Source organism: Hydractinia symbiolongicarpus, chromosome 4 (assembly GCF_029227915.1).
Source record: "Hydractinia symbiolongicarpus strain clone_291-10 chromosome 4, HSymV2.1, whole genome shotgun sequence".
Taxonomy (NCBI): Eukaryota; Metazoa; Cnidaria; class Hydrozoa; order Anthoathecata; family Hydractiniidae; genus Hydractinia; species Hydractinia symbiolongicarpus.
Genome location: NC_079878.1, coordinates 8,512,670 through 8,528,445, shown reverse-complemented (window position 1 = coordinate 8,528,445; position 15,776 = coordinate 8,512,670). Strand labels below are relative to the sequence as shown.

The window sequence follows — 15,776 nt, the reverse complement described above, 5'->3', positions numbered from 1 at the left end:
TGGGTCGAGTTAACAAATGTTTGAGTTATCCGAGGTTCGAGTTAACCAGAGTTTTTTTATAAGGAAGTATTAATAAAAGTTAAAGCGACCCAAAAAAAATGTTGGAGATAATGAAAGTTCGAGTTTTCTAGTGTTTGGGCTAACTAATTTGTGCAAGAGGAAAATGTCGTGCAACGGACACCTGAAATGCGTTATATGATTTATTTTGCGTGTCTTCACAGAAGCCTTCGTTTAATTTAAAAACGTTCTAATAGAAAAGACATTGTTCCCATAATGCTGTTTCTTAGTTGTAAATACGTGAACAGGCAAATTAACATTGTGTTGCCTACTTCGTGTTTTTTTTTTTTTTTTATTATTCGCGCCTTTAAAAGATATTAACAAACCATTTATTTATGATAAGAAGAACAAGACATTTTGGGACGTGTTTGTTGATTTTTTAATTCCTGCGTTTTGATTGAAATTAACAAATTGAATTATATTAAAAAGAAAATTATTATTTTGTGAATTCCCTTTTTTTAAAAAACCATTCTATTATTAGCTGAGTTTCAGCTGAGTTTCAATCTCGGAAAAATATTGAGAGAAAGACAGATTTTTGTCATTATTTAAATATGGACAAAAGCGTCAAACGGTCAATGCTTTGCAGCGCGTAGGCTGCAAAGTCGCTACTGCACGTAGGGCAGGTGGACAACGTTTTAAACTTGCTAGTTCAATTCTATAGCATGCCCGTACACTGAAAAAAATCCACGTCTGAGCCGACAATGTCCGCGGATTTTGCGGAAAAGAGCCATGCTGACGTCAGCAACAATTACCACAATATAAGAGTTTGAACTTAAACAAATAACCTAAGAATAACCTTGACTTAAGATACTTTGACCAAGATTGTAGATGTGTTTTTTTGCTGAAATTATTCTTTCTATGTTCCTAACTGAATAATCTGTTAAAAGCTCTAAAAAAATGACAAATTTGACTTTTTGAAAGCTATTCACAAGAGGAGCTTCTTAAATGCGCTGATTATTGTTATAAACTTTATTTTACAAAAAAGTAACATTCATTACTTTAGAAGCTTAAAAATTCAATTGAGGTTCAGTGTCGTCTAAATGCGTTTTTAACTTTTGACCAAATTTCAGCTTAATTTTTCTAATAACAAGAACGTGTAGTTTCCAGGGTTCATAACACTACCGCAGAATGATTTTAGAAAAAAGGTTATTAAGTTAGATTCTAATTGATAATTCTTGCTGACGTTAGCATGGCGCATTTTATCGATTTCCTGGCCCATTTTTGACTGTCGCGTTAATTGTTTCATTACGCGGACATATCGCAGAAACTGCGACTAACGTATTTTTAACGTTCCTCACTTGCGCTTTACATCTGAATCAGTAGAACGTTCAACAGTCTTTCGGCTGCGGAACGTTTGTCAGGCGGTGTTGCTTTGCTATCATAGAAATGGCCAAGAATACTGCAATTTCCAAAAAATTATGCACACGATGGCATACGTACATATTCTCTTCTTGAAGGCTTATTTTTAAACGAATGGTCTTTTAAACTGTATACTAAATACATAAAAGAAATTGCCCGGTCTTCATTCATTGTTTTGAGCGATGATCGGTTATTATTATTAATATTATTATTTTACCTTATTTACACCTTATTACCAGTCTATACTGGAAAGACAAACAACTCTGCCACTCGCATATTTTTTTGTTATAGGCTGTCTAAACGGTTAACAAGCTATTTGTATTCTCTTTTAATGTGTTAGGATCAATTTTTGTTCCAGAGACTAAATTGTTGAGAGGTGGTAGTGGGATCAAAATCTAACAAATTTTTAAAAAACAATTAAATATATAATTTCAGCTGTGTGTTAATAGTATTCTTAGTTCGTCTGTTCAAAATGGTTGCCCCGCAGCATTATTCAGAACTACCGCAGAGCAATTTTATTTTTATACTAACACACGAATAAAAACGCACGAAGATCAATTACTCGTGATATGTACGACAATCAAAAATCAATCAAAAGATCAACTAACAACCAGTCTCTATAATATTATTTTGTCTGTTCAAAATAGTTTACGCGCAGTTGTATTCCGGACCCCTTGCAAAGTAGTTTAATTGTATGAAGGATACATGAAATAGCGGTGCGAGAAATGTACGACAAGCGATTTCCCGCCAATTTTTTTACGAGCTTACAGCTAGTCCATTATGCATCATTGGATTGAAACTTTCAAATATGACATACATTATTTTAAAAATTAGAATAGTACAAATTTGACCTAGGGCTTAAAAATCATGACCTAGCAGAAATTGATTACGTTGTCAAACTTTATTTTGATGTTAAATTGTACAAAAACTAGTCGTCAAACCGTGGAAAAATACGGGTCCGCCCGTCCTTTTTATACCAGATTGCGTGCACCGCGCTATTTGCGCACCTAAGCTCAGAGACAGACAGACGAACAGACGTATACGGGTATTATAATATAGATAAAAAGAATAGCACGCTATGAACACGTCACGCTTCATTAGCAAATGTGGACCAGTAGTTACAAAGGTTTCTAAAGCACTTGCATAAGCGTATTAGGTAGGGGGTGACTTAGATAAAGAGCGTCCACTCTCCGACCAGAAAGACGTGTTTCAATCCTTCCGGCTGAAAGGAGTCACTAAATCCGTAGGCTAAAAAATTAAAAAAATATCCGTCATTTGAATTTTGATGACGTTAACAACAACACTGTCAATACAATTTTTTATTAGAAAATGTTTGAAATTTGTGTAACCTTTGCATCTGTTGCATGTGATTTCGTTCAAAGAAAAGGGGGTTAGGGTTTAAAAAATTTGCTAACGTCAACAAAAACACACTAATGTACACAAATGTGTTTGATCAACGTAGCAAGGTTCACACAAGGAAGGCATTAAGTAAACAAAATTCTAAACGATCAACCTATTCCCTTCAGCACAGAATCTTTGGGTGTTAGTTTGCACCCATTGATTTACCGTTTTAATAACTTTTGTTCTAGATGAGGTACGGCAAGAAATTTTTTGACTTTTACTTTTTCCCTAAGTCGGTTCTGGTTGGGAAAGTTTTAAATTTTTTTAAAAAAATCAATGTTTTTTTCAAATAAGCACTTTTAACATAATTTTTTTTTTTTAAAAAAAAAACTTCTTCTCTAACTTGAATATACTTTTTCTTTACATGCTGAAGGCAAATTAGAAAAATATAAATTAAAAAGATAAAAGAAAATTAAAAAAAAAAAAATATTACGTCAGCATTAACATTATCAGTTCTTCTATTTTGGTCAGTTACTCTGCCAAATTTCATAGTCACAGTATTTGTGCTTATCACTCACCCATCCACTAAAAACGAGACCCAAATACCACACCACTTCCCACTATAATATGGTTAAGGGAGACTTAGTTTTAGGCTGGACCACAACAACCTTCGAAATATAGTAGGCACTCTACAAAGGCAAGAAAAAACTTGTACAATAACTTATAAATTCATAGACTCTGTTTTTGTTTTCCATGGGAAATTTATTTAGGAAAAATTAGCAAATTCTGTGAAATTACAGTTGACTGTCTACGTAACGGACGATTTTGATGCAATCACTTTCTGCTAATTAGAGAGTCTTATTTTTTCGTTTCATTCCGGTAATTGGATTCCTGAAAGCTTTAACCGACGAACTGAGTAACTCATGGCCAATTTAGGATGTTTTAGGATGGAAAATGTTCAAATCGACATTAACTGTTTGTTTTATTTGAGAAAAAAAGTTAATAAAAGTTTGTTCGCTATTTTAAATTGCAAAATTTTCAATTGTCTGGAAATAATTAACCGGAAATACCTGTAAAATATGCTGTTTATTAAAACGTAGTGGATGGGAAAATTAGTTAAGTGAAAGGTTGATGCAACAAGTCACATAAAGTATTTATGAAATTATTTCCGGTAGAGAGTCCATTTCATGCAATGAAAAATTGTCAACTAATTATATTGTCCGCTAATTTTAGTCGGTTAATTAGAGAATACTCTATAGTGAATTGATGGTGGTTTTGCTGGTTGATACACTCTTTGTCTGTTACTTAAAGAGGATTCTATAGGGATTTTATTTGCTGGTTAATTTAGTCTTTGTCCTTTAATTAGACACTATTCTGTAAAAATTTGATGCTGGTTTGGTTGGTTCAATCACTCTTTGTCCATTAATTAGAAGTGACCGCTTTTTTTAGAATTCTCGTTATTTAGATTCGATTTTTATGTGTTTTGGGTGAAGATTTAACCGGTAGCTGGAATTGAAAAGGCAAGATAAATACCAAACCAAAAACCGAAAACCAAAAAAAATACAAATTGTTGTAAGAAGTGATTGAACTAAGAAAAAGAAAAAAGAAAGAAAACAAATTACAATCCTGCACTAAGCAAACCTTCTTTTACGAAAATGAGCGCCCTCCGCGTCATTTTAATCAGAAAATTCGATTTATATTTACAAAGATCAAGTTCATCATTCTCTTAGGCATTAAGTCTCATTCTAAAACCGATTTTTTGTATTGTATTTTATATTCAAAAAGTTTATTTTACTTTATTTTACTGCAAGGATATATCTTAATTTATTTTAACAATTATCAAATTTTTTTTTTAACAGAGAAACGTGACAGATAGGTACACAATCTAAGCAATAACACAGGGAAGTCGCAAATAGATTATTCCCACGTACACTAATCAAAGTTTGACGCCTGAAATATATTTATTAAACAGTTGTAAGCCAATGTAATAATTTCATTCCGTTATAATTTAAACTGATTATAGCATGTGGCTATTTTTGTTCATGCAAATTAATTTTTATACAATACGGAAATCATGCAGCAAAAAAAATTATCGTTTTAATTTTACCAATTATAAAAAAGGAGGTAAGCTCTTAAAAAAATTCTAAATTCTGCTGCTTCACCTTTTGGTTGGGGGGAAGCTAGCAGTGAACTGCAATGTCGTAAATTGAATGAGATCAATTCTTCTTGATCTTTATTTATACTTCTTTACATTTTACTTATATCTCCATTATTTTGTCACACGACTTTAATTGATTATCTCCATTTTTTTGCTACCTCACTTTTAATTGATATTACCATTATTTTGTTGCGCGACTATTAATTTATATCTCCATTATTTTCTTACTCGATATTGAATTTTTATCACGATTTTTAATTGTTAGCTCCATTACTGTGTTGCACTACTTTTTATTGATATCTCCATTATTTTGTTACTCGATATTAAATTTTGATCTCCCATTGTTCTATTACACAATTTTTAATGTTCATCTCCATTATTTTTTGCACAAATTTTTACTTTTTATCTCCATTATTTTGTTACACGAATTTTAAATGATAGAATACTGTATTTAGCCATACTTAACGGTCTATAATTCGTCGGTAAATTCATACGACAATCTAACAATAATTTACCAGCTTGTTTTGTTAAAATCACAGGTTCTTTCTTAATATAATCTAACCTGTTAAATACTCACGTTTTAATGTAGAGGATACATAATGGATTCATTTGCAGCTAGTTCCAGTGACAGCTGTGATTGAATCCTTGAATATTTCGATAAAGCAGAATCGCAAGATTTTTAGAACGTCTTTGATGCATGCTGTAGGCTGTATCAAGTAATTTTAGTGCACAAAATACAGCTGCGTTAGGCCTCCTTGGTGAACTCAATATCATAAAACGAATCCCTCTATTAGTCTGTGCGTTTTGTTTAGCAAAGAATACAAAACCAAACTGACGAATTCAAAGTTTTATCAACACAGTAACCCGCTGCGATTAACCAATCATTAGTTCACTTCTATGCGTTACATTAAGAACTAAGATTTTCGGCAGACATAAATTTCGGACGAAAAAATTTTCGGACCAAAAATAATCCGAAATTTTTCGTCTGGAAATTTTCGTTTCTAATGTACGTCTATATGTTGTACCACAGATGGCTTCATCTCATATTTTTTGCGTAAACCTCAAATAAGCAGATATCAGAAACATATTTTTTGCCACCCTTGTAGATTCTAGAAAAAGACAAATGCTGTACATGCGAAATTTGTACAATTACTAGCCAAAATAACACAAGTATTTTGACAAAATTATAATGAAAAACATACAGTTACATTATCAGCATTGTTTTAAATCAAACAGATAGTGTTGATGAAAAGAAAATAGCTGATTTTTTAAAAAATTTATCCAACCAGCACCGACTGAATGTAAACAAATCATACTTTAGTGGAAATAAAATTTTTCACAACTTTATCCAAGGGAAAAACCCAATAAACTGCTTAGCCTATCACTCATTTAGAAAAGTCATTATCCGAAACATACTGACGAGGGTAACAGAAGGGGAATAAAAGCAATAATTTCAAGATAGTTTCATCTTACCTGTCAGAAAGTCTAGCATTTTTTGTAAAAATGCTATTACGAACTTAAAATCTTTGTTTCAACGAATTCTGGCTAGTTGAAACACGCCAACGAAAAAAGATCAGATTACTATAAAGTTAGCAAGGGTTTAATACAACTGACATTAGTGTAGTTAGTATTAAAAAAACAAATTGGATCATAACACTAAATGATAGTAAAATCTGTTCCATCCAGGCCTAGCATTATATCTCTCAATCCATACAAATTATTTCTTGTCTAATGGTCATCTTGAAGGTCACCAGGGTTTGTTGATTTTCCATATGAGAAAGAAGGGTAAGCATATCAATGCTGCCATTCATGAAATACGTTTCGTCATCGAGAGATACTTTTAGCCCTCTTTAAATCTCACTAAGCCGTTGATTTTATCGTGTCCAAAAAACATGGAAAATCAAACACGTGCTCCTGACTTCATGAGTGCTCCTTGGTTTCCCTAATATGTGACTTTTCAGTTGTATTTTTTATAATTGCTTGTTGACAAAATACTGAAAGGATTACATACATTTAAAGTTAAACGTTGCACGCTTAATATGCACATGCTGCGTTCATAAAAACATAAAGAAGCCTGCATAAGTGGAACGGAAACAAACACTGTGGCAACATTTATAAAATATTTGGCACAAACTCTTTAATACTGTCTAAAGATTGTGTTCACTCGATCAGTAAGATAACCTGTCGATGATGCAAATTCAGTGGGATATTCGTCAATGAATCGCTTACAGTACTGTCTCAGTGATTGAAATAAACGAAGGAGTTTGAAACACTTTTTAAGTTTGTGACAAAATTAAAGTGAAATAAAATATTTAAAAACAAAAAATTTTGAAAATGTGATTTAAAACGTCTTATGGAAAATATGAAGATCCATTTAATTTTTTTACTTATCTTCAATTTAACCTCATTTTTTCTCTCTATAACACTCCTAATTTTACGAGACCGATTAAAAATTATTAGATGCAGTAAATTCTTTTGTTAAAATTAACATGAAAAAACAGTAATGACGTAATCAAAGGGTAATCATTTTAATAAGTTATTTTTAGCATTAATGTAGACAGTTATAAATAGACTGTATTTAAAAAAATCAACACGTGACTGCGATTATATTTACGTGAGTCAGTTACTGGGGGTTGGTCTGTCTGTCAATTAAAAACGTGCTCAAACAGTTTGATAACATATTAACTACCCTATCCCATACAAATTGTTTATTTTTAAACAACAGGAAAAAAGACATTGGATTTAAAAATAGAATATACAAATTAATATTTTAAATGAGAGCAAACTGCGTGAGAAAATGCGTTTAAAATGTGACGCCTGTCCATAATAATTTTTATGCTTACCATGATGCATTTCTTCAACGTAAATAGGATCACAAATAGTCAACTGAAGATGTCCAGTATATATGGGACGGCCCCTGCTGTGCGAAAGAAAATAAGGAAACGTGTATGTATGACGCGCATATATGTATAAACTGATTTTGCTGTTCATTAGGAATCCACAGCTGTATACAATCTTGATAATATCGTGCTCGCATATACTTGAAGATTAGTATCATATAAGAATATCTACACAATAATTAATAGTGACCAGTGAAAAGTAAGAATTCCATACGTTTTTGACACATGACACATGTTTTTTGCGTGCAATATGCAATACATTTTGGATATACTGATCGCATATTATTGCAAATTTATCTAGCGATCAATATTTCAGAAAATTTCTGCATAATCAAATTTTGTGCAAACTAAATGGTTTGCTGATTATATTAATTAGTTCTAATGTGGTTAGCCTCTTTAATTTGGACAGATGTACCAATTGCCAAGATGATACACAGAGGTGATTTTCCAACTAAGCAACTGTCTTGGGTGACCTTACATCGAGTAACGCTTCGCGGACTAAGCTAGCAATACTCTCTAAAAGGGAGATTTATCAGATTAAATATTGGGTCTTTAAAAGGGATTTTTAGTGTAAACAATTATGAAATAATGAACCAAGCAGAGTATAATTTATCCCTAATTTGCCGAGAATACTAAGGAGAATAAAAAAAACAATCGATGTTGTGTATTGTTTATTTCCAATTCCAGAAATATCTGTATTGTCTGTCTGTTACGCAAAATGGTAACCGCAGAAGCGAGAAACACAAAATGCGGTAAATAAAGGACGGGCGAAACCATGGATTTATCAGCAAATTGCCGACTTGTTTGTATAGAATGCTCTTCAAAATTTACTTATCAAGAGAGAGAGAGAGAAAGAGCCGAAAATGCTTTAATTTGCCACCCAAACAGATTATATAAAAATGAACCAATAATATATTCGAGCACCGCCAGCATCGCCATGAAAGCTTACTAATAAAAAAATGCGAGACAAGAAGCATGTAAACAACAGGCTGTGTCATACTTCACAATTTGTAAACAAGGTCTAGCAGATAAAAAAAAAACACATTCCTTTGATTAACTATCATTAATATGGACAATAGACATAAATTGAATGGATGCAAAATAATGTGTTATATCATCCTTTATTAATTTTGATAAAATATATAGTATTTACTTTTCGTATTCATTTCGATATTAGCAAAATTATGCAAATTGTGCAACTTATCTTTTTTTATAATTGGTTCAGATAATTGTTGTTATTTTTGTGATTATTGGGCGGCAACAAAATACATTTATGTAAAAGTGTTTAATGTGTTTTAAGTTTATGTAGTGATAATGTTTTTTAATAAATTATAAAATTGGATTATACAGCTTTCTACCGCCACTGTTCTGGACAACTGCTTAACCTTTTTTGTATACATTGTACAAATTTTGGATTTATTTTGATACCTTATTACTACTTTTTCGATCAACCTAAAAAAAGAATTTGCATCATAACAAATTCAAAGACATACCAATTTTTATGAAGAAAAACATTTTAATTTCACAATTTCAACGGATTTTGGCATTTTACAATGAAAGAACCATACTGTGTTGCACTATATGCCTAACCTTGCGGTTTTCACCTGCTAATTCTCTGATGTAAAAATTTAATAAATTATATAACAAATAGGAATCAAATTTTTACAATAAATACGACATTCTTCTTTTAACCAGAAGTAGTTTACAATAAATTATGAAAGGCTCTGATATTTGTAACGTTTAGTTGTGGATAGTCGTACTGTCCAGATACTTGGTGCAAGATGAAACACCAATGATGATACTCCTGCCCCTCTTATATAATGTCAACATCTGTTTATTCCAATTTGTGTTGATAGTTTATCAAGTTAACGCGTTTTTTTAATTGCACCTTCAACATGTGTGTCTAGCTTTGTAACCACGCCTTCAAAAATTGGCGTTTTGTAAAAAGTAATCTATTTTCCAATAACTCAACTGTATTATCACATTTACGCGAATCATTACATTAAGTCTTTAAATAAAAGAAAATGGTGAAAATAACTCACTTTATCGTGCTGGTTAAGGAAGATCAAAACTATATAGCAGAGGGACAGTTTCTGATCGACCTTGCAACCTAGCGCGCGATCTAAGTTTGAAAAGCATGCTCAGACCACAAAACCTACTAAAAATTCAACCGCCGGGGAAAATTCGTTAAATGGAAATTAGGTTACACAAGTGTGTTCTCATTTTAATGACAAATAGAGAGTAATAATTTATGACATAAATTATAACATTTCGGACTACACTTTGTAAAAGATTTTTCATATCGTTGTGATTACTTGTTTGGATAGATTTCGGCATGACTTATCCTTTAATTGACTTGATTGCCTACATTATTCTGTTATTTATTGGAAACTAGCTTGTAATAATTTCGGCAATGATCAAGGCAAAGTATTAAGTATCTCAATAAAAACAAAAACACATCAATTTTCGTCTTAGTGATGATCGACCTTGTAGCTTGATTGTCGTGCCTTGTTAATGTTGTTCCGATGACTCGTCAAACGAAAGGAATGTTGCATTGACATGCCATGTTGTTTCGTCTTGTCTTCCTAAAACACTAGGGAAAAAAGGGATTAACTTTATAGAAAAGAAAAGAAAGCTTATTAAAATCCATCTTCAAACAAAACCCGGCATTCGGCATGATTGAAACCAAGCGTCTACAGAACAAAAAAATGTTTAGAAAGCCGGAAGAACAACCTTAATTAGCTAATTTAAACGCCGTGGGGGTACTAAACAAAAAAATGTATGTTTTGTAAGCTTATGTGGGAAAAAAATATAATTAATAAAAACAAATTCTACAAGATTTTTTTTCTGAGGGGTGGTAAACTTTTAAATGTTTTAAAATTATCCCACCTATAGATAGTGTGTGCGGCGAAAATAGAAATTAACTGCAATAATTATCACAATCTAAAATTAGCAGCATAAACAGGAAACTCTCGTGTCTTATCGGAATCAAACGACGCTTGTCGTCATAAGTCGGTAACGAGAATAGTCGTCGCATTAAGGTCGTCAATATTTCATTTAAGAGATAAAGATTTTTATCTTTTTATAAAATCATACGCAAACAAAGCCGCGCCTACAAACGAAAGAATTTTTTCCTCTTAACAGGATTGAACATGACGAAATTATATCGCATGAAGAAGGCAGGAAAGAAATAGGACAAACTGTCTTAATTATAGTGAAGGAATAAGAATTGGTGAGAAAGAAAAAAAATTTATGCAATATATTAATCAGAAAAAGCGATTTACATCTAAACGGCTCGTTACTAAGCTATTGATGTTTTAATGACAAAGCGAGATGACGACAATGTCATGCTGCCTTCGTATGTGCTTGTGACACAATAGATCCGATGAGCTAACATTGAATACAATCATTAATTAACTTCTTTAAATTGTTTTGCCTTAGAAAATAAGTCTTTAAAGTTTCATCTAATTAAGTAGAGGCAAATAGGAGGACATTGAAAATAATTACGACTATTTTTGTATTGCAGGTTTTACATAAATGCGCGGCGCTTAGTAATCTATTGTCCATTACAATTCTTTTGTTATTTGCTGTGTATTTAAACGAGGTTCACTTGGAAATCAAAGTAATACCAATTTTACAACACTACATGCAAGGCGGCAGCTTTATGATAAACAAACCAAGTTAGGAAGAAGAAAATTTATCGCAAGAAGAATGCCTCGATTATCAATCTTTACTTTAGCATTTTTAATGCTTACATTGTCACAGTGTGATGGTAAAAGGTAAGGCGACCTTTATAACAGGATATGTCTTCATTGGGTCATGAAAATCTTATTAGGATCTGATATGTGAAACATATGCTTTATTATTTTTTTATTATTATTTTTGTTTGTGCTATTTAGTTTGATCAAAACAAATTTCAATCGCATTGCATTGTGCAGTAATATACCGTCATTTTTGCGGAAGAATACATATTTACGACACTGTGCTGGAGATGTCGTGTTAATGTCGATACTCTACAATGGCACCAGGCTTGCTACTTCGGAATGCCAACATCAGTTCCAAATGCGTCCTTGGAACTGCTCGTCATCACCAGAATCATTGCCCAAAATTGTTAGTCATGGTAGGTTTCTATAGTTTTTTTATCAAGTTTTGTTGATTGCAAAAAAAATTTGTTTTGATAAAAGGAGGAGAAACGATAATCAGAACTGACATGAAGGAGGGCTTTAAAGCGTCGATTAGAACTTATTTGTGCCCTGGAGAATTATCGGAATTTTAATTAATAAAAAAAACAGAGACATCAAGATTTTAGCTCAGGATATTCTGGACATTTTTTATCAACACCGAAGCGACCTACTTGATGAAAACGTAATCACAGCTCATTAGAAATGATTTTTAAAATATCCGCAATGCTATTTTTGGTATCTATTAATACGGTCAAGGTTGGGTACATTTCGGTTTGTCGGTTGATATAAACGTTTCCTTTCCTTAATTCCTATAAATGAGTCTTTAATTTGCTTAGCGCTTCCACAATGTAAACACGAGTCTGGTTTCTTCTTTACTATTTCCAAACCCTTGACAGGACTTGTAAGTCAAAGGGTAAAATAACAGTAAGAAAAATTATGCTCAATTAAGATGGAAGATGTATAAAGACGTAGCGACAAATGTTTTTTTTAAAAAACTGACGCATGAGTGGTTGAAATAATATGGACGCAATTACCTGATGGTATATCATTTTTTATAAACAAATAACATTAATTGAAAGAATTGTGAAAAAAGAATGTTTGTAATGACTGGACGTCTTATGATGCCACTAGATGTGTATTGTATGCAAACTTGATCTAAAAAGGCGGTGAAAAACATTAAATTTTATTTACTTAAAATCTTGATACTATCTTTTTGATTGATGGCTGGCATAATAACCTAATGATATGTCTTTCGAATAAAAAAACAAATAATCTATAACGCACGAGTATTCTTTATAAGACGTAATATTTTATTAATCTTTTTAATACAACTTGAAACGTTTGTTCACTGGATTGGTGACTGCACTTAAAACTTTTGAAAACAGCCTACGTTCTTTTTTCAACATAAAGTAACCCTGTGCTACATCAATTTGCTTATATTATATTTATATATTTATTTATTATATCTATATCAACTTTAAAGTTGAAAAATTAAAATATACTTCTGTTAATTGCGGCGCTTTATATCAACACGTGGTTTCAACAGCTTGTAAACAATATACTGACAATATATTATCCATTTCATTTTAGCATTTCCGCAAACAGCTTATCTATTTGCCATCCATTCAGCTGGTGTGGCATATTCGCTTGCCCACGCGTGCTCTAGTGGGTTAATAAAAAACTGCAAATGTCAAAAGAAGGCTGTCGAGAAAGTTAACAAAAATGAAGGCACGGTAGTGGAGAAAACAGAATGTGCAAAGAAAAGTATTCGATATGGTATACAAGAAGCAGAAAGGCTTTTAAAAAACGTAAAAGAGACAGACACAAGATGGCTTGTCGATGAGCACAACAAAAGAGCAGGACGCTTGGTAAGAAAAAATCTCCTTGTTTTTTTAACCCTACGCAATTTACAAGTTTCGGTTGATAAGGCAACGTTGATAAGTTTTTAACGACAGATTTAATCAACTACCAACATGATATGATCATATGACTCAGGTCGAAGCTACAAAAACATGCAATTACAAATGATTTGTTTCAATTTTCAGGCTTTTGCAGCACACGAGTCAAAAGAGAATATCAACTGTCGTTGCCATGGTGTTTCAGGAGCATGCGCAGTTAAAAAGTGTGTGCAGAATCTTCCAAAAGTTCGGGATATTAGCGATTTTCTGTTAGCTAAGTATAAATCAGCCATCCAAGTCGGCACAGATAATTATGGCAAAAAATTGATCCCGTCCAAGAAAACATTCAAAGAACCAACTGCACAAGATTTAGTGTTTTTAGAAAAAAGCCCTGGGTTCTGTAATAAGAACTCAGCTTATGGTATACTAGGCACTAAAGGTAGAGCTTGTAACAAAGACGACCCAGGGCCTACTGGTTGCAAGGTTTTATGCTGTAATCGAGGGTTTAAAACTGTAGTTGAAGTAAAAACAGTGCCATGCAACTGCAAGTTTGAATACTGTTGCGACATCACTTGTGAAACATGTAAAAAGGCCGTTACAACACATATCTGTAATTAAACTCAAAAAGAATATTTTCGCAGTGAAGTGGTTAACAGATAATGCGATACGCTGAAACACGATAAAATGTCTCTATCCTAACGCCTAATGGTTTAAGGTGCGAGGACGTCGTTTCAAAGATGGAAGTATGAATTGTAATATCGAATAGACTTTTAAGAAACGTTCAAAGATTGTTACGTTGACCGTTACAGCAATTAAAACATAAAGTCGAGACTAATGTTATAGATAGACAGTTCCTGATTTTAGAAAACGTAACATAAACATAACATTAAACATACTGTCTTAGATGTTCTTTTCAGTTACGAAGAACGTAACCCTTAAAAGCCTAGACCCTTTTTTAAAAAGTCAACAAATAAATCAGCTTTTGGAAACTTGAGTCGTGATGAGTGGTTGAGGAAAAGACGCTTTTCATGACAGTGGAGCTGTTTTGCCTAATTTTTATAAAAGCCGTCCTTTAAGGGGGTAATATTGCTATAGTAAGAAAATTAGAATCTTGTTAAATGTTAGGTCTGCACATGAGATTTATGTCGCAAAGAAAAATGGTGTATATTTTATATGTGTTTTGGAGGAAAAAAAGAAATTATTTATACGGTAAGTTATAGAAAAATGTTTAATGTAAATAAAGAATATATTATATTGTACAAGGTTATGTTGTGTTATGGTAATAATAGAATTTTAGAATTTTACTAAAATGTCCTTCACTTTCTCTTTTATGCATGTTTTACCATGTTATGGTGCAAACAGAATATCTTTTCAGATTTGCAGTTTCATGTTGCAAACAACACACGCGCCTTCGCCTAATATTGTGCGCTTTTTTTATAAAGAAGTACCAAACGGTCTTTTCTGCCAATTCAGTATTCCAAATATTTTTAACAAGGTAAATAAGTTACGTAAAGAAGAAGATATCCATGTAATAATGAGGATCAAAATGCTATGCTTTAACACTGTTAAACACAATTTTGTCTAGCAGTATGCGAAATTTGAAACGGCATACAAAACAATGTTACCTTAAAGAAATTATCAATTCTTTTTTTGGCTCTACAATATTATTTTTTTAAAGACGGAATAGCATTTTTTATAACATTGTAAATTCAAATGAACGTCATTTATATTGATGGCTTCGAAAATTTGGTTTGCGAGCAAAGTTGAGTTAACGGAAGATATAACTTTTTCTGTTATTAATTTGCTAATATATATCGATGTATTGGTCAGATATAATTAAAAACTAACTGACCAGCATTCAAACGTCACTTAGGACATTTTCACGCAGTATTGAATCTAAAAAATCTATAATATTTAGAATGATTCTTTCAAAAGTGGTAGCATAAAGGCAATGATCTTTGGAAACAAGTACATTTTACCTCAACATAGCGAAGTTTACGCGTTAAAAATTATTTTCAAAATTAATTATAATGTGACAATTCCTGATTTTTAGTTGTTTTTTTGTGTGGCGTAGATACAAGCCCGCAAAAAATGTTTAAAAGCCGATGATTTTTAACACTTTAACCATGACATCGACGCATATCTCTCCATGTAAATATCAGGTAGGACACTGTATCAGAAATAGCCTTGGAAGAGCTCCAACTGCATAACAGACAACATTCATTGTCATTACAATATTAGTTTCATTACAAACATGTAGATATTGTGTACATACTATCGTTCGGTATGATGCAAGGTACCTGTTCCTCTTTGAGCGTGACATATGATAAACAAACTGTCTTTATGATGTGAGTAGCCATGGTGAATATTATAAGGTGCA

At 32.3% G+C, this 15,776-nt stretch overlaps 1 protein-coding gene across 1 annotated transcript; it reads left to right on the top strand.

Annotated features, from left to right (window-relative positions):
- The first annotated feature begins 11,389 nt into the window (after positions 1–11,389).
- LOC130641094 (protein Wnt-2-like) lies at positions 11,390–14,658 on the top strand. Its single transcript, XM_057447752.1, has 4 exons — positions 11,390–11,594; positions 11,715–11,935; positions 13,089–13,366; positions 13,544–14,658. The coding sequence occupies exons 1-4, from the start codon at positions 11,527–11,529 to the stop codon at positions 14,012–14,014; spliced, it is 1,038 nt and encodes a 345-aa protein (XP_057303735.1). The 5' UTR covers positions 11,390–11,526; the 3' UTR covers positions 14,015–14,658.
- The last annotated feature ends 1,118 nt before the right edge of the window (positions 14,659–15,776 follow it).